Source organism: Taudactylus pleione, unplaced genomic scaffold (genome assembly GCF_031769625.1).
Source record: "Taudactylus pleione unplaced genomic scaffold, aTauple2 ptg001061l, whole genome shotgun sequence".
Classification (NCBI taxonomy): Eukaryota; Metazoa; Chordata; class Amphibia; order Anura; family Myobatrachidae; genus Taudactylus; species Taudactylus pleione.
Window position 1 is genome coordinate 649745 of NW_028285462.1, and position 25860 is coordinate 675604.

Here is a 25860-nt window from a genome sequence, read left to right on the forward strand (position 1 = left end):
TATCCATGTCCTCGTCCTGTATTGTACTATACTGTAAGTCACTGGTCACTAATGTAGCAATGTATATTATCCATGTCCTTGTCCTGTATTGTACTGTACTGTAAGTCACTGGTCACTTATGTAGCTATGTATATTATCCATGTCCTCGTCCTGTATTGTATTATACTGTAAGTCACTGGTCACTAATGTAGCTATGTATATTATCCTTGTCCTGATCCTGTAGTCCTGTATTGTACTATACTGTAAGTCACTGGTCACTAATGCAGCAATGTATATTATCCATGTCCTGGTCCTGTATTGTACTGTACTGTAAGTCACTGGTTACTAATGTAGCTATGTATATTATCCATGTCCTCATCCTGTATTGTACTGTACTGTAAGTCACTGGTTACTAATGTAGCTATGTATATTATCCTTGTCCTCATCCTATATTGTACTGTACTGTAAGTCACTGGTCACTAATGTAGCTATGTATATTATCCATGTCCTGTATTGTACTGTACTGTAAGTCACTGGTCACTAATGTAGCTATGTATATTATCCTTGTCCTCGTCCTGTATTGTACTGTACTGTAAGTCACTGGTCACTAATGTAGCTATGTATATTATCCATGTCCTGGTCCTGTATTGTACTGTACTGTAAGTCACTGGTCACTAATGTAGCTATGTATATTATCCATGTCCTCGTCCTGTATTGTACTGTACTGTAAGTCACTGGTCACTAATGTAACTATGTATATTATCCATGTCCTCGTCCTGTATTGTACTGTACTGTAAGTCACTGTTCACTAATGTAGCTATGTATATTATCCATGTCCTGGTCCTGTATTGTACTGTACTGTAAGTCACTGGTCACTAATGTAGCTATGTATATTATCCATGTCCTCATCCTGTATTGTACTGTACTGTAAGTCACTGGTCACTAATGTAGCAATGTATATTATCCTTGTACTCGTCCTGTATTGTACTGTACTGTAAGTCACTGGTCACTAATGTTGCTATGTATATTATCCATGTCCTCGTCCTGTATTGTACTGTACTGTAAGTCACTGGTCACTAATGTAACTATGTATATTATCCATGTCCTCATCCTGTATTGTACTGTACTGTAAGTCACTGGTCACTAATGTAACTATGTATATTATCCATGTCCTGTATTGTACTGTACTGTAAGTCACTGGTCACTAATGTAACTATATATATTATCCTTGTCCTCGTCCTGTATTGTACTGTACTGTAAGTCACTGGTCACTAATGTAGCAATTGTATATTATCCATGTCCTGGTCCTGTATTGTACTGTACTGTAAGTCACTGGTCACTAATGTAGCTATGTATATTATCCTTGTCCTCGTCCTGTATTGTACTGTGCTGTAAGTCACTGGTCACTAATGTAACTATGTATATTATCCATGTCCTCGTCCTGTATTGTACTGTACTGTAAGTCACTGGTCACTAATGTAGCTATATATATTATCCTTGTCCTCGTCCTGTATTGTACTGTACTGTAAGTCACTGGTCACTAATGTAGCAATTGTATATTATCCATGTCCTGGTCCTGTATTGTACTGTACTGTAAGTCACTGGTCACTAATGTAGCTATGTATATTATCCTTGTCCTCGTCCTGTATTGTACTGTGCTGTAAGTCACTGGTCACTAATGTAACTATGTATATTATCCTTGTCCTCGTCCTGTATTGTACTGTACTGTAAGTCATTGGTCACTAATGTAACTATGTATATTATCCTTGTCCTCGTCCTGTATTGTACTGTACTGTAAGTCACTGGTCACTAATGTAGCTATGTATATTATCCATGTCCTGGTCCTGTATTGTACTGTACTGTAAGTCACTGGTCACTAATGTAGCAATGTATATTATCCTTGTCCTCGTCCTGTATTGTACTGTACTGTAAGTCACTGGTCACTAATGTAGCTATGTATATTATCCATGTCCTCGTCCTGTATTGTACTGTACTGTAAGTCACTTGTCACTAATGTAACTATGTATATTATCCTTGTCCTCGTCCTGTATTGTACTGTACTGTAAGTCACTGGTCACTAATATAACTATGTATATTATCCATGTCCTCGTCCTGTATTATACTGTACTGTAAGTCAATGGTCACTAATGTAGCTACGTACATTATCCATGTCCTCGTCCTGTATTGTACTGTACTGTAAGTCACTGGTCACTAATGTAACAATGTATATTATCCATGTCCTGGTCCTGTAGTCCTGTATTGTACGGTACTGTAAGTCACTGGTCACTAATGTAGCTATGTATATTATCCATGTCCTCATTCTGTATTGTACTGTACTGTAAGTCACTGGTCACTAATGTAGCTATGTATATTATCCATGTCCTCGTCCTGTATTGTACTGTACTGTAAGTCACTGGTCACTAATGTAGCTATGTATATTATCCTTGTCCTCCTCCTGTATTGTACTGTACTGTAAGTCACTGGTCACTAATGTAGCTATGTATATTATCCATGTCCTCGTCCTATATTGTACTGTACTGTAAGTCACTGGTCACTAATGTAACTATGTATATTATCCTTCTCCTCGTCCTGTATTGTACTGTACTGTAAGTCACTGGTCACTAATGTAGCTATGTATATTATCCTTGTCCTCGTCCTGTATTGTACTGTACTGTAAGTCACTGGTCACTAATGTAGCAATGTATATTATCCATGTCCTGGTCCTGTATTGTACTGTAAGTCACTGGTCACTAATGTAGCTATGTATATTATCCTTGTCCTCGTCCTGTATTGTACTGTACTGTAAGTCACTGGTCACTAATGTAACTATGCATATTATCCTTGTCCTCGTCCTGTATTGTACTGTACTGTAAGTCACTGGTCACTAATGTAACTATGCATATTATCCTTGTCCTCCTCCTGTATTGTACTGTACTGTAAGTCACTGGTCACTAATGTAGCTATGTATATTATCCATGTCCTGGTCCTGTATTGTACTGTACTGTAAGTCACTGGTCGCTAATGTAGCTATGTATATTATCCTTGTCCTCGTCCTGTATTGTACTGTACTGTAAGTCACTGGTCACTAATGTAGCTATGTATATTATCCTTGTCCTCGTCCTGTATTGTACTGTACTGTAAGTCACTGGTCACTAATATAACTATGTATATTATCCATGTCCTGGTCCTGTAGTCCTGTATTGTACTGTACTGTAAGTCACTGGTCACTAATGTAGCTATGCATATTATCCTTGTCCTCGTCCTGTATTGTACTGTACTGTAAGTCACTGGTCACTAATGTAGCTATGTATATTATCCATGTCCTCCTCCTGTATTGTACTGTACTGTAAGTCACTGGTCGCTAATGTAGCTATGTATATTATCCTTGTCCTCGTCCTGTATTGTACTATACTGTAAGTCACTGGTCACTAATGTAGCTATGTATATTATCCATGTCCTGGTCCTGTATTGTACTGTACTGTAAGTCACTGGTCACTAATGTAGCTATGTATATTATCCTTGTCCTCGTCCTGTATTGTACTGTACTGTAAGTCACTGGTCACTAATGTAGCTATGTATATTATCCTTGTCCTCGTCCTGTATTGTACTGTACTGTAAGTCACTGGTCACTAATGTAGCTATGTATATTATCCATGTCCTCGTCCTGTATTGTACTGTAAGTCACTGGTCACTAATGTAGCTATGTATATTATCCTTGTCCTCGTCCTGTATTGTACTGTACTGTAAGTCACTGGTCACTAATGTAGCTATGTATATTATCCATGTCCTGGTCCTGTATTGTACTGTACTGTAAGTCACTGGTCACTAATGTAGCTATGTATATTATCCATGTCCCCGTCCTGTATTGTACTGTAAGTCACTGGTCACTAATGTAGCTATGTATATTATCCTTGTCCTGGTCCTGTATTGTACTGTACTGTAAGTCACTGGTCACTAATGTAGCTATGTATATTATCCATGTCCTCGTCCTGTATTGTACTGTACTGTAAGTCACTGGTCACTAATGTAGCTATATATATTATCCATGTCCTCGTCCTGTATTGTACTGTACTGTAAGTCACTGGTCACTAATGTAGCTATGTATATTATCCTTGTCCTCGTCCTGTACTGTACTGTACTGTAAGTCACTGGTCACTAATGTAGCTATGCATATTATCCTTGTCCTCGTCCTGTATTGTACTGTACTGTAAGTCACTGGTCGCTAATGTAGCTATGTATATTATCCTTGTCCTCGTCCTGTATTGTACTATACTGTAAGTCACTGGTCACTAATGTAGCTATGTATATTATCCATGTCCTGGTCATGTATTGTACTATACTGTAAGTCACTGGTCACTAATGTAGCTATGCATATTATCCATGTCCTGGTCCTGTATTGTACTGTACTGTAAGTCACTGGTCGCTAATGTAGCTATGTATATTATCCTTGTCCTGGTCCTGTATTGTACTGTACTGTAAGTCACTGGTCACTAATGTAGCTATGTATATTATCCATGTCCTCGTCCTGTATTGTACTGTACTGTAAGTCACTGGTCACTAATGTAGCTATGTATATTATCCATGTCCTGGTCCTGTATTGTACTGTACTGTAAGTCACTGGTCACTAATGTAACTATGTATATTATCCATGTCCTCGTCCTGTATTGTACTGTACTGCAAGTCACTGGTCACTAATGTAGCTATGTATATTATCCTTGTCCTCGTCCTGTATTGTACTGTACTGTAAGTCACTGGTCACTAATGTAGCAATGTATATTATCCATGTCCTCGACCTGTATTGTACTGCGCTGTAAGTCACTGGTCACTAATGTAGCAATGTATATTATCCATGTCCTCGTCCTGTATTGTACTGTACTGCAAGTCACTGGTCACTAATGTAGCAATGTATATTATCCATGTCCTGTATTGTACTGTACTGTAAGTCACTGGTCACTAATGTAGCAATGTATATTATATATGTCCTCGTCCTGTATTGTACTGTACTGTAAGTCACTGGTCACTAATGTAACAATATATATTATCCATGTCCTCGTCCTGTAATGTATTGTACTGTAAGTCACTGTTCACCTATGTGTGTATGTACTGTAAGACACTGGTCACTAATGTAACAATGTATATTATCCTTGTCCTCGTCCTGTATTGTACTGTACTGTAAGTCACTGGTCACCTATGTGTGTATTGTACTGTAAGTCACTGGTCACCTATGTGTGTATGTACTGTAAGTCACTGGTCACCTATGTGTGTATGTACTGTAAGTCACAGGTCACCTATGTGTGTATGTACTGTAAGTCACTGGTCACCTATGTGTGTATGTACTGTAAGTCACTGGTCACCTATGTGTGTATGTACTGTAAGTCACAGGTCACCTATGTGTGTATGTACTGAAAGTCACTGGTCACCTATGTGTGTATGTACTGTAAGTCACTGGTCACCTATGTGTGTATGTACTGTGTAGGGCACTGGTCACCTATGTGTGTATGTACTGTACTGTAAGTCACTGGTCACCTATGTGTGTATGTACTGTGTAGGGCGCTGGTCACCTATGTGTGTATGTACTGTGTAGGGCGCTGGTCACCTATGTGTGTATGTACTGTAAGTCACTGGTCACCTATGTGTGGATGTTCTGTAAGTCACTGGTCACCTATGTGTGTATGTACTGTGTAGGGTGCTGGTCACCTATGTGTGTATGTACTGTAAGTCACTGGTCACCTATGTGTGTATGTACTGTAAGTCACTGGTCACCTATGTGTGTATGTACTGTAAGTCACTGGTTACCTATGTGTGTATGTTCTGTAAGTCACAGGTCACCTATGTGTGTATGTACTGTAAGTCACTGGTCACCTATGAGTGTATGTACTGTAAGTCACTGGTCACCTATGTGTGTATGTACTGTAAGTTACTGGTCACCTATGTGTGTATGTACTGTGTAGGGTGCTGGTCACCTATGTGTGTATGTACTGTTAGTCACTGGTCACCTATGTGTGTATGTACTGTAAGTCACTGGTCACCTATGTGTGTATGTTCTGTAAGTCACTGGTCACCTATGTGTGTATGTACTGTGTAGGGTGCTGGCCACCTATGTGTGTATGTACTGTAAGTCACTGGTCACCTATGTGTGTATGTACTGTAAGTCACTGGTCACCTATGTGTGTATGTACTGTAAGTCACTGGTCACCTATGTGTGTATGTACTGTGTAGGGCACTGGTCAGCTATGTGTGTATGTACTGTACTGTAAGTCACTGGTCACCTATGTGTGTATGTACTGTGTAGGGCACTGGTCACCTATGTGTGTATGTACTGTAAGTCACTGGTCACCTATGTGTGTATGTACTGTGTAGGGCGCTGGTCACCTATGTGTGTATGTACTGTACTGTAAGTCACTGGTCACCTATGTGTGTATGTACTGTACTGTAAGTCACTGGTCACCTATGTGTGTATGTACTGTACTGTAAGTCACTGGTCACCTATGTGTGTATGTACTGTACTGTAAGTCACTGGTCACCTATGTGTGTATGTACTGTAAGTCACTGGTCACCTATGTGTGTATGTACTGTGTAGGGCGCTGGTCACCTATGTGTGTATGTACTGTAAGTCACTGGTCACCTATGTGTGTATGTACTGTGTAGGGCGCTGGTCACCTATGTGTGTATGTACTGTACTGTAAGTCACTGGTCACCTATGTGTGTATGTACTGTGTAGGGTGCTGGTCACCTATGTGTGTAAGTTCTGTAAGTCACTGGTCACCTATGTGTGTATGTACTGTATGTCACTGGTCACCTATGTGTGTATGTACTGTAAGTCACTGGTCACCTATGTGTGTATGTACTGTGTAGGGTGCTGGTCACCTATGTGTGTATGTACTGTAAGTCACTGGTCACCTATGTGTGTATGTACTGTGTAGGGCGCTGGTCACCTATGTGTGTATGTACTGTAAGTCACTGATCACCTGTGTGTGTATGTACTGTAAGTCACTGGTCACCTATGTGTGTATGTACTGTAAGTCACTGGTCACCTATGTGTGTATGTACTGTAAGTCACAGGTCACCTATGTGTGTATGTACTGTAAGTTACTGGTCACCTATGTGTGTATGTACTGTGTACGGTGCTGGTCACCTATGTGTGTATGTACTGTTAGTCACTGGTCACCTATGTGTGTATGTACTGTAAGTCACTGGTCACCTATGTGTGTATGTTCTGTAAGTCACTGGTCACCTATGTGTGTATGTACTGTGTAGGGTGCTGGCCACCTATGTGTGTATGTACTGTAAGTCACTGGTCACCTATGTGTGTATGTACTGTAAGTCACTGGTCACCTATGTGTGTACTGTACTGTAAGTCACTGGTCACCTATGTGTGTATGTACTGTAAGTCACTGGTCACCTATGTGTGTATGTACTGTAAGTTACTGGTCACCTATGTGTGTATGTACTGTGTACGGTGCTGGTCACCTATGTGTGTATGTACTGTTAGTCACTGGTCACCTATGTGTGTATGTACTGTAAGTCACTGGTCACCTATGTGTGTATGTTCTGTAAGTCACTGGTCACCTATGTGTGTATGTACTGTGTAGGGTGCTGGCCACCTATGTGTGTATGTACTGTAAGTCACTGGTCACCTATGTGTGTATGTACTGTAAGTCACTGGTCACCTATGTGTGTACTGTACTGTAAGTCACTGGTCACCTATGTGTGTATGTACTGTAAGTCACTGGTCACCTATGTGTGTATGTACTGTGTAGGGCACTGGTCACCTATGTGTGTATGTACTGTGTAGGGCGCTGGTCACCTATGTGTGTATGTACTGTACTGTAAGTCACTGGTCACCTATGTGTGTATGTACTGTGTAGGGCGCTGGTCACCTATGTGTGTATGTACTGTGTAGGGCGCTGGTCACCTATGTGTGTATGTTCTGCAAGTCATTGGTCACCTATGTGTGTATGTACTGTGTAGGGTGCTGGTCACCTATGTGTGTATGTACTGTAAGTCACTGGTCACCTATGCCTGTATGTACTGTAAGTCACTGGTCGCCTATGTGTGTATGTACTGTAAGTCACTGGTCACCTATGCGTGTATGTACTGTAAGTCACAGGTCACCTATGTGTGTATGTACTGTAAGTCACTGGTCACCTATGAGTGTATGTACTGTAAGTCACTGGTCACCTATGAGTGTATGTACTGTAAGTCACTGGTCACCTATGTGTGTATGTACTGTAAGTCACTGGTCACTTATGAGTGTATGTACTGTAAGTCACTGGTCACCTATGAGTGTATGTACTGTAAGTCACTGGTCACTTATGTGTGTATGTACTGTAAGTCACTGGTCACCTATGTGTGTATGTACTGTAAGTCACTGGTCACTTATGTGTGTATGTACTGTAAGTCACTGGTCACCTATGAGTGTATGTACTGTAAGTCACTGGTCACCTATGTGTGTATGTACTGTAAGTCACTGGTCACCTATGTGTGTATGTACTGTATGTCACTGGTCACTTATGTGTGTATGTACTGTAAGTCACTGGTCACCTATGTGTGTATGTACTGTGTAGGGCGCTGGTCACCTATGTGTGTATGTACTGTAAGTCACTGGTCACTTATGTGTGTATGTACTGTAAGTCACTGGTCACCTATGTGTGTATGTACTGTGTAGGGTGCTGGTCACCTATGTGTGTATGTACTGTAAGTCACTGGTCACCTATGTGTGTATGTACTGTAAGTCACTGGTCACCTATGTGTGTATGTACTGTAAGTCACTGGTCACCTATGTGTGTATGTACTGTAAGTCACTGGTCACTTATGTGTGTATGTACTGTGTAGGGCGCTGGTCACCTATGTGTGTATGTACTGTAAGTCACTGGTCACCTATGTGTGTATGTACTGTACTGTAAGTCACTGGTCACCTATGTGTGTATGTACTGTACTGTAAGTCACTGGTCACCTATGTGTGTATGTACTGTAAGTCACTGGTCACCTATGTGTGTATGTACTGTGTAGGGTGCTGGTCACCTATGTGTGTATGTACTGTAAGTCACTGGTCACCTATGTGTGTATGTACTGTAAGTCACTGGTCACCTATGTGTGTATGTACTGTGTAGGGCGCTGGTCACCTATGTGTGTATGTACTGTAAGTCACTGATCACCTGTGTGTGTATGTACTGTAAGTCACTGGTCACCTATGTGTGTATGTACTGTAAGTCACTGGTCACCTATGTGTGTATGTACTGTAAGTCACAGGTCACCTATGTGTGTATGTACTGTAAGTTACTGGTCACCTATGTGTGTATGTACTGTGTACGGTGCTGGTCACCTATGTGTGTATGTACTGTAAGTCACTGGTCACCTATGTGTGTATGTTCTGTAAGTCACTGGTCACCTATGTGTGTATGTACTGTGTAGGGTGCTGGCCACCTATGTGTGTATGTACTGTAAGTCACTGGTCACCTATGTGTGTATGTACTGTAAGTCACTGGTCACCTATGTGTGTACTGTACTGTAAGTCACTGGTCACCTATGTGTGTATGTACTGTAAGTCACTGGTCACCTATGTGTGTATGTACTGTGTAGGGCACTGGTCACCTATGTGTGTATGTACTGTGTAGGGCGCTGGTCACCTATGTGTGTATGTACTGTACTGTAAGTCACTGGTCACCTATGTGTGTATGTACTGTGTAGGGCGCTGGTCACCTATGTGTGTATGTACTGTGTAGGGCGCTGGTCACCTATGTGTGTATGTTCTGCAAGTCATTGGTCACCTATGTGTGTATGTACTGTGTAGGGTGCTGGTCACCTATGTGTGTATGTACTGTAAGTCACTGGTCACCTATGCCTGTATGTACTGTAAGTCACTGGTCGCCTATGTGTGTATGTACTGTAAGTCACTGGTCACCTATGCGTGTATGTACTGTAAGTCACAGGTCACCTATGTGTGTATGTACTGTAAGTCACTGGTCACCTATGAGTGTATGTACTGTAAGTCACTGGTCACCTATGAGTGTATGTACTGTAAGTCACTGGTCACCTATGTGTGTATGTACTGTAAGTCACTGGTCACTTATGAGTGTATGTACTGTAAGTCACTGGTCACCTATGAGTGTATGTACTGTAAGTCACTGGTCACTTATGTGTGTATGTACTGTAAGTCACTGGTCACCTATGTGTGTATGTACTGTAAGTCACTGGTCACTTATGTGTGTATGTACTGTAAGTCACTGGTCACCTATGAGTGTATGTACTGTAAGTCACTGGTCACCTATGTGTGTATGTACTGTAAGTCACTGGTCACCTATGTGTGTATGTACTGTAAGTCACTGGTCACTTATGTGTGTATGTACTGTAAGTCACTGGTCACCTATGTGTGTATGTACTGTGTAGGGCGCTGGTCACCTATGTGTGTATGTACTGTAAGTCACTGGTCACTTATGTGTGTATGTACTGTAAGTCACTGGTCACCTATGTGTGTATGTACTGTGTAGGGTGCTGGTCACCTATGTGTGTATGTACTGTAAGTCACTGGTCACCTATGTGTGTATGTACTGTAAGTCACTGGTCACCTATGTGTGTATGTACTGTAAGTCACTGGTCACTTATGTGTGTATGTACTGTGTAGGGCGCTGGTCACCTATGTGTGTATGTACTGTAAGTCACTGGTCACCTATGTGTGTATGTACTGTACTGTAAGTCACTGGTCACCTATGTGTGTATGTACTGTACTGTAAGTCACTGGTCACCTATGTGTGTATGTACTGTACTGTAAGTCACTGGTCACCTATGTGTGTATGTACTGTAAGTCACTGGTCACCTATGTGTGTATGTACTGTGTAGGGCGCTGGTCACCTATGTGTGTATGTACTGTAAGTCACTGGTCACCTATGTGTGCATGTACTGTGTAGGGCGCTGGTCACCTATGTGTGTATGTACTGTACTGTAAGTCACTGGTCACCTATGTGTGTATGTACTGTGTAGGGTGCTGGTCACCTATGTGTGTAAGTTCTGTAAGTCACTGGTCACCTATGTGTGTATGTACTGTAAGTCACTGGTCACCTATGAGTGTATGTACTGTAAGTCACTGGTCACCTATGTGTGTATGTACTGTAAGTCACTGGTCACCTATGTGTGTATGTACTGTGTAGGGTGCTGGTCACCTATGTGTGTATGTACTGTGTAGGGTGCTGGTCACCTATGTGTGTATGTACTGTGTAGGGTGCTGGTCACCTATGTGTGTATGTACTGTAAGTCACTGGTCACCTATGTGTGTATGTACTGTAAGTCACTGGTCACCTATGTGTGTATGTACTGTGTAGGGCGCTGGTCACCTATGTGTGTATGTACTGTAAGTCACTGGTCACCTATGTGTGTATGTACTGTAAGTCACTGATCACCTATGTGTGTATGTACTGTAAGTCACTGGTCACCTATGTGTGTATGTACTGTAAGTCACTGGTCACCTATGTGTGTATGTACTGTAAATCGCTGGTCACCTATGTGTGTATGTACTGTAAGTCGCTGATCACCTATGTGTGTATGTTCTGTAAGTCACTGATCACCTATGTGTGTATGTACTGTACTGTAAGTCACTGGTCACCTATGTGTGTATGTACTGTAAGTCACTGGTCACCTATGTGTGTATGTACTGTAAGTCACTGGTCACCTATGTGTGTATGTACTGTAAGTCACTGATCACCTGTGTGTGTATGTACTGTAAGTCACTGGTCACCTATGTGTGTATGTACTGTAAGTCATTGGTCACCTATGTGTGTATGTTCTGTAAGTCACTGGTCACCTATGTGTGTATGTACTGTAAGTCACTGGTCACCTATGTGTGTATGTACTGTGTAGGGCGCTGGTCACCTATGTGTTTATGTACTGTAAGTCACTGGTCACCTATGTGTGTACTGTACTGTAAGTCACTGGTCACCTATGTGTGTATGTACTGTAAGTCACTGGTCACCTATGTGTGTATGTACTGTGTAGGGCACTGGTCACCTATGTGTGTATGTACTGTGTAGGGCGCTGGTCACCTATGTGTGTATGTACTGTGTAGGGCGCTGGTCACCTATGTGTGTATGTTCTGTAAGTCATTGGTCACCTATGTGTGTATGTACTGTGTAGGGTGCTGGTCACCTATGTGTGTATGTACTGTAAGTCACTGGTCACCTATGCCTGTATGTACTGTAAGTCACTGGTCGCCTATGTGTGTATGTACTGTAAGTCACTGGTCACCTATGCGTGTATGTACTGTAAGTCACAGGTCACCTATGTGTGTATGTACTGTAAGTCACTGGTCACCTATGAGTGTATGTACTGTAAGTCACTGGTCACCTATGTGTGTATGTACTGTAAGTCACTGGTCACTTATGTGTGTATGTACTGTAAGTCACTGGTCACTTATGTGTGTATGTACTGTAAGTCACTGGTCACTTATGTGTGTATGTACTGTAAGTCTCTGGTCACCTATGTGTGTATGTACTGTGTAGGGCGCTGGTCACCTATGTGTGTATGTACTGTAAGTCACTGGTCACCTATGTGTGTATGTACTGTAAGTCACTGGTCACCTATGTGTGTATGTACTGTGTAGGGCGCTGGTCACCTATGTGTGTATGTACTGTAAGTCACTGGTCACCTATGTGTGTATGTACTGTAAGTCACTGGTCACCTATGTGTGTATGTACTGTGTAGGGCGCTGGTCACCTATGTGTGTATGTACTGTAAGTCACTGGTCACCTATGTGTGTATGTACTGTACTGTAAGTCACTGGTCACCTATGTGTGTATGTACTGTACTGTAAGTCACTGGTCACCTTTGTGTGTATGTACTGTACTGTAAGTCACTGGTCACCTATGTGTGTATGTACTGTAAGTCACTGGTCACCTATGTGTGTATGTACTGTGTAGGGCGCTGGTCACCTATGTGTGTATGTACTGTAAGTCACTGGTCACCTATGTGTGTATGTACTGTGTAGGGTGCTGGTCACCTATGTGTGTAAGTTCTGTAAGTCACTGGTCACCTATGTGTGTATGTACTGTAAGTCACTGGTCACCTATGTGTGTATGTACTGTAAGTCACTGGTCACTTATGTGTGTATGTACTGTGTAGGGTGCTGGTCACCTATGTGTGCATGTACTGTGTAGGGTGCTGGTCACCTATGTGTGTATGTACTGTAAGTCACTGGTCACCTATGTGTGTATGTACTGTGTAGGGCGCTGGTCACCTATGTGTGTATGTACTGTACTGTAAGTCACTGGTCACCTATGTGTGTATGTACTGTAAGTCACTGGTCACCTATGTGTGTATGTTCTGTAAGTCACTGGTCACCTATGTGTGTATGTACTGTAAGTCACTGGTCACCTATGTGTGTATGTACTGTGTAGGGCGCTGGTCACCTATGTGTTTATGTACTGTAAGTCACTGGTCACCTATGTGTGTATGTACTGTAAGTCACTGGTCACCTATGTGTGTATGTACTGTAAGTCACTGGTCACCTATGTGTGTATGTTCTGTAAGTCACTGGTCACCTATGTGTGTATGTACTGTAAGTCACTGGTCACCTATGTGTGTATGTACTGTAAGTCACTGGTCACCTATGTGTGTATGTTCTGTAAGTCACTGGTCACCTATGTGTGTATGTACTGTAAGTCACTGGTCACCTATGTGTGTATTGTACTGTAAGTCACTGGTCACCTATGTGTGTATGTACTGTAAGTCACTGGTCACCTATGTGTGTATGTACTGTAAGTCACTGGTCACCTATGTGTGTATGTACTGTGTAGGGCGCTGCGGAACACTTGTGGCACCATAGAAATAAATGATAATAATAATAATTGCAATCATAGTGCTAAATGCATATGTAAAAAGGGACAAGACTTATTGGTAAAAATAAATGGTGGGACAACAAGATGCACAGGCTGCCGTAGGACAAGCACTATTTGGCGGACACTTTGGTGTGGTCAGTGCAGGTAAGAGAAATAACAGATGTATATATTGTATATCCAAACTTACACTTTTCTTTATTCTTCTCCTCCCTTCTGCCGTCACCTGCCAGTGCAACATTCTGGAGTGCGACAGATCCAATGATTTCTCCCCATATGTCCATGTGATATAAAGGAGATTCTTCACATATTCCACGTGGCTGATCTCAGGGGCAACAGGAGCTGGGAATGGGAAACAGGATTACATACAAAGTCACCTATATAACGAATGGTTTATAATAAACTACTGCAGTTTACACTTTACATAGATTTATTATAAAAAAGGTGTAAATTCAGTGTGATAAGTAGAACTTCTCACATGTGACAATAGAACAATGACAATAGACAATAGAACTTCTCACATGTGACAATAGAACACTCTTTTATGCCCAAAGTTCTACTTATGTCTCCAAAATCCCCAAATCCAATGGATCATGAGAAGTGCTCAGGTTTAGCAGCCAAATTTGAGCCCTGTAGAGTCCACACTGTATTTGCATTAGGCATTACCAGCTATCGGGGAATTACAAGTTCCAGCACAGCCTTGCACCCTTTCACAGGCACCACAAACAGCAGCAATCCTTTCCAGATAATGACATCACCCCATAAATGTTGCCGCTAGACCCTGATGTGGAATGACTGAGCTGCATTTATGTGGCGTCTTAGAGAGCAGTTACATATGGATTACAAAATCAGGAAACATTTCTGAAAATCCCTACGGCGCATTAGTTGCACAGAGTGTACACACAAAGGTCTCAGGCTCAGACAGTATCAGAAAGTTGTTGTAAAAATGATAAATATTCCTAGGCGGTGACTAGAAGGGAATGGGGTTCGTTCAGTGAACGTGTTATGGGAGTGTCGCAGGCTGCAAGCAGCTCTGTGCACAAATGCGCATTGCGGAAATGATGAAAGGGACAGTCCTGTGCATCAAACAGAAGAAAGGCTGTGCCTATGAGTCAGGTAACCAGTGAGAGCTATGAGTCAGATAACCAGTGAGAGCAATGAGTCAGGTAACCAATGAGAGCTATGAGTCAGGTAACCAGTGAGAGCTATGAGTCAGGTAACCGCTGAGAGCTTTGAGTCAGGTAACCGCTGAGAGAGCTATGAGTCAGGTAACCAGTGAGAGCTATGAGTCAGATAACCAGTGAGAGTTATGAGTCAGGTAACCGCTGAGAGCTATGAGTCAGGTAACCAGTGAGAGCTATGAGTCAGGTAACCAGTGAGAGCTATGAGTCAGGTAACTAGTGAGAGTTCTGAGAGGAGATAACCTCTCTCTTTTTGTTGGAAGGATGAAAGCCCTTTAGCATAAATACTTGCCTGTTATAAAGCTAATAGTGGAAGTGTCACAACAGCTGAGCTCCGGCTCCCCCCACGTCACCATTGTAACTCTGAAGTTATAATACCAGGCAGGGAGTAAGTTGATGAGTCTCTGAAAGAATCAGGAAGAGAAATGTGTTATATGCTGTATAAGATGTTTTTCTGTTATCAGTCTTGTTTTACATTTTTTGAATTCATTCAGACAATTCTAATGTGAATGGGTATCTGGATTGGAAGACTATATTAAAAAGTTAGACAGTAAATATGTTGACACCACAAGGTCCACAGTCAATAGGTTGACAGGGTTAAAAGGTTGAAAGATAACACTGGGGAACAGTCAATCTGTTGCAAGGGATTTAAGAGTCAATTTCGGTTAATTTTGTGCTCCTGATCATGAATATGCCATGCTTATTTTTCAGTTGGCTCTAGTTTTTTAGATATGAATATGTCTTTAATATTTAGGAAAAATTAAATTGAACAATGTTAAAAATAGTTAAAAAGATATTGTTTTTATTCTGATTAAATTTGATTTGTAAAATGTTATAAAAAGACAGAGCGGTAACTAGACTTTTTGGTGCCCTGTGCCAGAGAGAGCATTGGCGCCCCCCCCCCCATTTTTTAAATAGGGATATAATATAGTGCACATGAAAAAGGGCCATGGCCTCGTGGGGAAGGGCCAGGGAAGAGATAGAGCAGGCCAGGAGATGTTGGGGATAAAAGAAGAGGAAGCTTCAAGTGAGAATGATAATAAACAGGAAAACTGAAAGGCCCAAACAGCACTCCCTGCGGTGCCCTGTGCCATGGCACTGGTCGCACTACTCTAGTTACGGCCCTGTAAAAAGACACAGGATAATTACATACAAAAGTGTTGGGAAGCTATGAAAACAGTTTTTTGTAGGATTTTCTTTTGTATTCTTGTTGCGGGCAGTCCCTCTGAAGACAGTAATCGGCCATCATGAGACGATCCCACCTTCCTTCATATCTTTCTTCCATTACCTGAATATCCTGGTGGAACCTTTCCCCCTGTTCTTCGCTTAAATCTCCTAGATTGGACGGGAAGTGATCTAAATGGCTGTACAAAAAATGTACTGTAATACTCATGTTGGCACCTATTTTCTCGAAACATTGTAGCATGTTGTGGACTACTTCATGATAGTTATCTGCCTTGTGATTGCCTAAAACTGTTTGAATAACAGACACATAACTCAGCCATGCTTTAGATTCAGTTTCAGTCATAGATGTGGTAAAATTTGGATCCTTAACCAGTTTCAGTATCTGTGGGCCGTCAAAAACTCCTGCCTTTCATTTTTCAATACTAAGAGATGAAAATGTTCAACAAACATACGTAAAACAATCGCCTGACGTGTCCAATGCTTTCACAAATGGTTTCATTAATCCCAGTGTGATATGGAGGCGGCAGTATGATCTTTTTTCCTGCCAATTAAGGGCTCATGAATGATGTTGGCTTCTCCTACAGGTATAACTTCTCTTGGAGGCCATACGGTTTGCTGCCAGTGCTTTTGTTTTGCACGACTATCCCATAAGCATATGTGACAAGGATACTTAGCATATCCACTTTGCTGCCCAAGAAGAACGTTTACCATTTTTAAATCAACACAAACAGACACTGATGCTGGAATAAGCACATTTTTCTAAAAATAACTTTATATTTTCATACTGTTCTCAGGAATTGACGCAAATGTATTCCCATTGTGCAGTAATACGCATTTTAAGCTCCTTTTAGAACTATCCAAAAAGAGTCGCCAGTCTTCTGCTCAATATTCTGGTAAGCCCATCATCTGCAGAAGTTCCGGAATATTGTTGCAATACACAAGATTGTTATCTTGGCTAGAGAACGGCAGTATGGCTTGCGCTCTATTTCCATACAACGTTATAGTAACATCCGGCTTTTCTTGAAGTCTGGATGATAAAAGCTCACATCTTCTTTTTCGATAAATTCAAGTCACAAATTAAATCGTTTCATTTCTTTTGAGAAAATTTGTTTGGAGTAGAGAAACTTTCTTCAATCTCACTTTCATCTGTGTTGTCACTTACACTGGATAAAACATTTCCACATTATCACATTCAGCTTCGCGCAAAGAACTGAATGACGGTACAGGTAAATCCTCGCTATGTGGTATCGGTTGTTTTGCAGAATTCATACTTGGGTATTCCCATTTGCGTTTCTTAAATCGATTCATACCCTTCACATTTACAGCACAAAAATAGGAGTCACTAAAGAGATCATTTGGCTCACACCTCATCATAGGTATGCCGAAATTAAGTCCCTTTCGATCACCTTTAGTCCAATTGCGGAGTGATTCAACGCAGGTTTTACAAACTTTGTGAGGCACCCAAATATGTTCTTGCTGGCTCATGTGACGTCCAAAATAATCCTGTTACGCTTGTTTTACGAATATAGTTATATATTTTCTTTCTTTTGCAACACTGTATAATTTTTAAAGCAAGATCGTTTTGTTTCACGCACTCAGTGCTAACTCCCAAACAAAAGCCGAGGACGTACTGAACAAAACAAGCCCAAACAGCGAGAAATTGGTTGTGGTGCGACAGAGAGAGGGCTGAACAAAGGAACAGGAGGTGCGCTAACTGCATCACTCAGTCCTCTGTATGTATGCTGGGAGGAGGTGTGGCTGTGGTGTGAGGATGTCCCAGCATGCTCAGCAGTGCACTGCTCCTCTCTGTATGCTGGGAGGAGGCGTGGCTGTGGTGTGAGGATGTCCCAGCAGGCTCAGCAGTGCATTGCTCCTCTCTGTATGCTGGGAAGAGGCGTGGATGTGGTCTGAGGATATCCCAGCATGCTCAGCAGTGCATTGCTCCTCTCTGTATGCTGGGAAGAGGCGTGGCTGTGGTGTGAGGATGACCCAGCATGCTCAGCAGTGCATTGCTCCTCTCTGTATGCTGGGAAGAGGCGTGGCTGTGGTGTGAGCATGTCCCAGCATGCTCAGCAGTGCATAGCTCCTCTCTGTATGCTGGGAGGAGGTGTGGCTGTGGTCTGAGGATGTCCCACCAGGCTCAGCAGAGCATTGCTCCTCTCTGTATGCTGGGAGGAGGAGTGGCTGTGGTGTGAGGATGTCCCAGCAGGCTCATCAGTGCATTGCTCCTCTCTGTATGCTGGGAGGAGGCGTGGCTGTGGTCTGAGGATGTACCAGCAGTGCATTGCTCCTCTCTGTATGCTGGGAAGAGGCGTGGCTGTGGTGTGAGGATGACCCAGCATGCTCAGCAGTGCATTGCTCCTCTCTGTATGCTGGGAAGAGGCGTGGCTGTGGTGTGAGCATGTCCCAGCATGCTCAGCAGTGCATTGCTCCTCTCTGTATGCTGGGAGGAGGTGTGGCTGTGGTCTGAGGATGTCCCACCAGGCTCAGCAGAGCATTGCTCCTCTCTGTATGCTGGGAGGAGGAGTGGCTGTGGTGTGAGGATGTCCCAGCAGGCTCATCAGTGCATTGCTCCTCTCTGTATGCTGGGAGGAGGCGTGGCTGTGGTCTGAGGATGTACCAGCAGTGCATTGCTCCTCTCTGTATGCTGGGAGGAGGCGTGGCTGTGGTGTGAGGATGTCCCAGCATGCTCAGTAGAGCATTGCTCCTCTCTGTATGCTGGGAGGAGTGGCTGTGGTGTGAGGATATCCCAGCAGGCTCAGCAGTGCATTGCTCCTCTCTGTATGCTGGGAGGAGGCGTGGCTGTGGTAGGAGGATGTCCCAGCAGGCTCAGCAGTGCATTGCTCCTCTCTGTATGATGGGAGGAGGCGTGGCCGTGGTCTGATGATGTCCCAGCAGGCTTAGCAGTGCATTGCTCCTCTCTGTATGCTGGGAGGAGGCGTGGCCGTGGTCTGATGATGTCCCAGCAGGCTTAGCAGTGCATTGCTCCTCTCTGTATGCTGGGAGGAGGCGTGGCCGTGGTGTGAGGATGTCCCAGCAGGCTCAGCAGTGCATTGCTCCTCTCTATATGCTGGGAGGAGGTATGGCTGTGGTTTGAGGATGTCCCAGCAGGCTCAGCAGCGCATTGCTCCTCTCTAGATGCTGGGAGGAGGCGTGGCTGTGGTGTGAGGATGTTCCAGCTGGCTCAGCAGTGCATTGCTCCTCTCTATATGCTGGGAGGAGGCGTGGCTGTGAGGATGTCCCAGCAGGCTCAGCAGTGCACTGCTCCTCTCTGTATGCTGGGAGGAGGCGTGGCTGTGGTGTGAGGATGTCCCAGCATGCTCAGCAGTGCATTGCTCCTCTCTGTATGCTGGGAGGAGGCGTGGCTGTGGAGTGAGGATGTCCCAGCAGGCTCAGCAGTGCATTGCTCCTCTCTGTATGCTGGGAGGAGGTATGGCTGTGGTCTAAGGATGTCCCAGCAGGCTCAGCAGCGCATTGCTCCTCTCTAGATGCTGGGAGGAGGCGTGGCTGTGGTGTGAGGACGTTCCAGCTGGCTCAGCAGTGCATTGCTCCTCTCAATATGCTGGGAGGAGGCATGGCTGTGGTGTGAGGATATCCCAGCATGCTCAGCAGTGCATTGCTCCTCTCTGTATGCTGGGAAGAGGCGTGGCTGTGGTGTGAGGATGACCCAGCATGCTCAGCAGTGCATTGCTCCTCTCTGTATGCTGGGAAGAGGCGTGGCTGTGGTGTGAGGATGACCCAGCATGCTCAGCAGTGCATTGCTCCTCTCTGTATGCTGGGAAGAGGCGTGGCTGTGGTGTGAGCATGTCCCAGCATGCTCAGCAGTGCATTGCTCCTCTCTGTATGCTGGGAGGAGGTGTGGCTGTGGTCTGAGGATGTCCCACCAGGCTCAGCAGAGCATTGCTCCTCTCTGTATGCTGGGAGGAGGAGTGGCTGTGGTGTGAGGATGTCCCAGCAGGCTCATCAGTGCATTGCTCCTCTCTGTATGCTGGGAGGAGGCGTGGCTGTGGTCTGAGGATGTACCAGCAGTGCATTGCTCCTCTCTGTATGCTGGGAGGAGGCGTGGCTGTGGTGTGAGGATGTCCCAGCATGCTCAGTAGAGCATTGCTCCTCTCTGTATGCTGGGAGGTGTGGCTGTGGTCTGAGGATGTCCCACCAGGCTCAGCAGAGCATTGCTCCTCTCTGTATGCTGGGAGGAGGAGTGGCTGTGGTGTGAGGATGTCCCAGCAGGCTCATCAGTGCATTGCTCCTCTCTGTATGCTGGGAGGAGGCGTGGCTGTGGTCTGAGGATGTACCAGCAGTGCATTGCTCCTCTCTGTATGCTGGGAGGAGGCGTGGCTGTGGTGTGAGGATGTCCCAGCATGCTCAGTAGAGCATTGCTCCTCTCTGTATGCTGGGAGGAGTGGCTGTGGTGTGAGGATGTCCCAGCAGGCTCAGCAGTGCATTGCTCCTCTCTGTATGATGGGAGGAGGCGTGGCCGTGGTCTGATGATGTCCCAGCAGGCTTAGCAGTGCATTGCTCCTCTCTGTATGCTGGGAGGAGGCGTGGCCGTGGTCTGATGATGTCCCAGCAGGCTTAGCAGTGCATTGCTCCTCTCTGTATGCTGGGAGGAGGCGTGGCCGTGGTGTGAGGATGTCCCAGCAGGCTCAGCAGTGCATTGCTCCTCTCTATATGCTGGGAGGAGGTATGGCTGTGGTTTGAGGATGTCCCAGCAGGCTCAGCAGCGCATTGCTCCTCTCTAGATGCTGGGAGGAGGCGTGGCTGTGGTGTGAGGATGTTCCAGCTGGCTCAGCAGTGCATTGCTCCTCTCTATATGCTGGGAGGAGGCGTGGCTGTGAGGATGTCCCAGCAGGCTCAGCAGTGCACTGCTCCTCTCTGTATGCTGGGAGGAGGCGTGGCTGTGGTGTGAGGATGTCCCAGCATGCTCAGCAGTGCATTGCTCCTCTCTGTATGCTGGGAGGAGGCGTGGCTGTGGAGTGAGGATGTCCCAGCAGGCTCAGCAGTGCATTGCTCCTCTCTGTATGCTGGGAGGAGGTATGGCTGTGGTCTAAGGATGTCCCAGCAGGCTCAGCAGCGCATTGCTCCTCTCTAGATGCTGGGAGGAGGCGTGGCTGTGGTGTGAGGATGTTCCAGCTGGCTCAGCAGTGCATTGCTCCTCTCAATATGCTGGGAGGAGGCGTGGCTGTGGTGTGAGGATGTCCCAGCAGGCTCAGCAGTGCACTGCTCCTCTCTGTATGCTGGGAGGAGGCGTGGCTGTGGTGTGAGGATGTCCCAGCATGCTCAGCAGTGCATTGCTCCTCTCTGTATGCTGGGAGGAGGCGTGGCTGTGGCCTGAGGATGTCCCAGCAGGCTCAGCAGTGCATTGCTCCTCTCTGTATGCTGGGAGGAGGCGAGGCTGTGGTATGAGGATGTCCCAGCAGGCTAAGCAGTGCATTGCTCCTCTCTGTATGCTGGGAGGAGGCGTGGCTGTGGTGTGAGGATGTCCCAGCATGCTCAGCAGTGCATTGCTCCTCTCTGTATGCTGGGAGGAGGCGTGGCTGTGGTCTGAGGATGTCCCAGCACGCTCAGCAGTGCATTGCTACTCTCTGTATACTGGGAGGAGGCGTGGCTGTGGTCTGAGGATGTCCCACCAGGCTCAGCAGTGCATTGCTCCTCTCTGTATGCTGGGAGGAGGTGTGACTGTGGCTGTGGTCTGAGGATGTCCCAGAAGTACATTGCTCCTCTCTGTATGCTGGGAGGAGGTGTGGCTGTGGCTGTGGTGTGATGTCCCAGCATGCTCAGCAGTGCATTGCTCCTCTCTGTATGCTGGGAGGAGGCGTGGCTGTGGTCTGAGGATGTCCCAGCATGCTCAGCAGTGCATTGCTCCTCACTGTATGCTGGGAGGAGACGTGGCTGTGGTCTGAGGATGTCCTACCAGGCTCAGCAGTGCATTGCTCCTCTCTGTATGCTGGGAGGAGGCGTGGCTGTGGTGTGAGCATGTCCCAGCATGCTCAGCAGTGCATTGCTCCTCTCTGTATGCTGGGAGGAGGTGTGGCTGTGGTCTGAGGATGTCTCACCAGGCTCAGCAGAGCATTGCTCCTCTCTGTATGCTGGGAGGAGGAGTGGCTGTGGTGTGAGGATGTCCCAGCAGGCTCAGCAGTGCATTGCTCCTCTCTGTATGCTGGGAGGAGGCGTGGCTGTGGTCTGAGGATGTACCAGCAGTGCATTGCTCCTCTCTGTATGCTGGGAGGAGGCGTGGCTGTGGTGTGAGGATGTCCCAGCAAGCTCAGCAGTGCATTGCTCCTCTCTGTATGCTGGAAGGAGGCGTGGCTGTGGTGTGAGCATGTCCCAGCATGCTCAGCAGTGCATTGCTCCTCTCTGTATGCTGGGAGGAGGCGTGGCTGTGGTATGAGGATGTCCCAGCAGGCTCAGCAGTGCATTGCTCCTCTCTGTATGATGGGAGGAGGCGTGGCCGTGGTCTGATGATGTCCCAGCAGGCTTAGCAGTGCATTGCTCCACTCTGTATGCTGGGAGGAGGCGTGGCCGTGGTCTGATGATGTCCCAGCAGGCTTAGCAGTGCATTGCTCCTCTCTGTATGCTGGGAGGAGGCGTGGCCATGGTGTGAGGATGTCCCAGCAGGCTCAGCAGTGGATTGCTCCTCTCTATATGCTGGGAGGAGGTATGGCTGTGGTTTGAGGATGTCCCAGCAGGCTCAGCAGCGCATTGCTCCTCTCTAGATGCTGGGAGGAGGCGTGGCTGTGGTGTGAGGACGTTCCAGCTGGCTCAGCAGTGCATTGCTCCTCTCTATATGCTGGGAGGAGGCGTGGCTGTGAGGATGTCCCAGCAGGCTCAGCAGTGCACTGCTCCTCTCTGTATGCTGGGAGGAGGCGTGGCTGTGGTGTGAGGATGTCCCAGCATGCTCAGCAGTGCATTGCTCCTCTCTGTATGCTGGGAGGAGGCGTAGCTGTGGTGTGAGGATGTCCCAGCAGGCTCAGCAGTGCATTGCTCCTCTCTGTATGCTGGGAGGAGGTATGGCTGTGGTCTAAGGATGTCCCAGCAGGCTCAGCAGCGCATTGCTCCTCTCTACATGCTGGGAGGAGGCGTGGCTGTGGAGTGAGGACGTTCCAGCTGGCTCAGCAGTGCATTGCTCCTCTCAATATGCTGGGAGGAGGCGTGGCTGTGGTGTGAGGATGTCCCAGCAGGCTCAGCAGTGCACTGCTCCTCTCTGTATGCTGGGAGGAGGCGTGGCTGTGGTGTGAGGATGTCCCAGCATGCTCAGCAGTGCATTGCTCCTCTCTGTATGCTGGGAGGAGGCGTGGCTGTGGTATGAGGATGTCCCAGCAGGCTCAGCAGTGCATTGCTCCTCTCTGTAAGCTGGGAGGAGGCGTGGCTGTGGTGTGAGGATGTCCCAGGATGCTCAGCAGTGCATTGCTCCTCTCTGTATGCTGGGAGGAGGCGTGGCTGTGGTCTGAGGATGTCTCAGCAGGCTCAGCAGTGCGCTGCTCCTCTCTGTATGCTGGGACGAGGCGTGGCTGTGGTCTGAGGATGTCCCAGCAGGCTCAGTAGTGTGTTGCTTCTCTCTGTATGCTGGGAGGAGGCGTGGCTGTGGTGTGAGGATGTCCAAGCAGGCTCAGCAGTGCATTGCTCCTCTCTGTATGCTGGGAGGAGGCGTGGCTGTGGTCTCAGGATGTCCCAGCAGGCTCAGCAGTGCATTGCTCCTCTCTGTATGCTGGGAGGAGGCGTGGTTGTGGTGTGAGGATATCCCAGCATGCTCAGCAGTGCATTGCTCCTCTCTGTATGCTGGGAGGAGGCGTGGCTGTGGTGTGAGGATGTCCCAGCTGGCTCAGCAGAGCATTGCTCCACTCTGTATGCTGGGAGGATGCGTGGCTGTGGTGTGAGGATGACTCAGCATGCTCAGCAGTGCACTGCTCCTCTCTGTATGCTGGGAGGAGGCGTGGCTGTGGTGTGAGGATGTCCCAGCATGCTCAGCAGTGCACTGCTCCTCTCTGTATGCTGGGAGGAGGCCTGGCTGTGGAGTGAGGATGTCCCAGCATGCTCAGCAGTGCACTGCTCCACTCTGTATGCTGGGAGGAGGCGTGGCTGTGGTGTGAGGATGTCCCAGCATGCTCAGCAGTGCACTGCTCCTCTCTGTATGCTGGGAGGAGGCGTGGCTGTGGTGTGAGGATGTCCCAGCAGGCTCAGCAGTGCACAGCTCCTCTCTGTATGCTGGGAGGAGATGTGGCTGTGGTGTGAGGATGTCCCAGCAGGCTCAGTAGTGCACGGCTCCTCTCTGTATGCTGGGAGGAGGCGTGGCTGTGGTGTGAGGATGTCCCAGCAGGCTCAGCAGTGCATTGCTCCTCTCTGTATGCTGGAAGGAGGCGTGGATGTGGTGTGAGGATGACCCAGCAGGCTCAGCAGTGCATTGGTCCTCTCTGTATGCTGGGAGGAGGCGTGGCTGTGGTGTGAGGATGTCCCAGCAGGCTCAGCAGTGCATTGCTCCTCTCTGTATGCTGGGAGGAGGCGTGGCTGTGATGTGAGGAGGTCCCAGCAGGCTCAGCAGTGCATTGCTCCTCTCTGTATGCTGGGAGGAGGCGTGGATGTGGTGTGAGGATGACCCAGCAGGCTCAGCAGTGCATTGCTCCTCTCTGTATGCTGGGAGGAGGCGTGGCTGTGGTGTGAGGATGTCCCAGCAGGCTCAGCAGTGCATTGCTCCTCTCTGTATGCTGGGAGGAGGCGTGGCTGTGGTGTGAGGATGTCCCAGCAGGCTCAGCAGTGCATTGCTCCTCTCTGTATGCTGGGAGGAGGCGTGGCTGGGGTGTGAGGATGTCCCAGCAGGCTCAGCAGTGCATTGCTCCTCTCAATATGCTGGGAGGAGGCGTGGCTGTGGTGTGAGGATGTCCCAGCAGGCTCAGCAGTGCACTGCTCCTCTCTGTATGCTGGGAGGAGGCGTGGCTGTGGTGTGAGGATGTCCCAGCATGCTCAGCAGTGCATTGCTCCTCTCTGTATGCTGGGAGGAGGTGTGGCTGTGGTATGAGGATGTCCCAGCAGGCTCAGCAGTGCATTGCTCCTCTCTGTATGCTGGGAGGAGGCGTGGCTGTGGTGTGAGGATGACTCAGCATGCTCAGCAGTGCACTGCTCCTCTCTGTATGCTGGGAGGAGGCGTGGCTGTGGTGTGAGGATGTCCCAGCATGCTCAGCAGTGCACTGCTCCTCTCTGTATGCTGGGAGGAGGCGTGGCTGTGGTGTGAGGATGTCCCAGCATGCTCAGCAGTGCACTGCTCCTCTCTGTATGCTGGGAGGAGGCGTGGCTGTGGTGTGAGGATGTCCCAGCAGGCTCAGCAGTGCACAGCTCCTCTCTGTATGCTTGGAGGAGATGTGACTATGGTGTGAGGATGTCCCGGCAGGCTCAGTAGTGCACAGCTCCTCTCTGTATGCTGGGAGGAGGCGTGGCTGTGGTGTGAGGATGTCTCAGCAGGCTCAGCAGTGCATTGCTCCTCTCTGTATGCTGGAAGGAGGCGTGGATGTGGTGTGAGGATGACCAAGCAGGCTCAGCAGTGCATTGCTCCTCTCTGTATGCTGGGAGGAGGCGTGGCTGTGGTGTGAGGATGTCCCAGCAGGCTCAGCAGTGCATTGCTCCTCTCTGTATGCTGGGAGGAGGCGTGGCTGTGATGTGAGGATGTCCCAGCAGGCTCAGCAGAGCATTGCTCCTCTCTG

The 25860-nt window shown here is 46.9% G+C and overlaps 1 protein-coding gene across 4 annotated transcripts in view; it reads right to left on the reverse strand.

Moving 5' to 3' along the window:
- Nucleotides 1-25860, reverse strand: part of PTPRO (protein tyrosine phosphatase receptor type O) — a 640592-nt gene that overhangs the window by 375823 nt on the left and 238909 nt on the right. For all 4 annotated transcript variants that reach the window (XM_088461537.1, XM_088461535.1, XM_088461536.1 and 1 more), the window contains exons 10-11: nt 15276-15387; nt 13993-14144 (exon numbers count right to left, since the gene is read on the reverse strand). In XM_088461537.1, coding sequence (XP_088317663.1) covers nt 13993-14144; nt 15276-15387 — 264 coding nt within the window. The remainder of the gene's footprint in view (nt 1-13992; nt 14145-15275; nt 15388-25860) is intronic.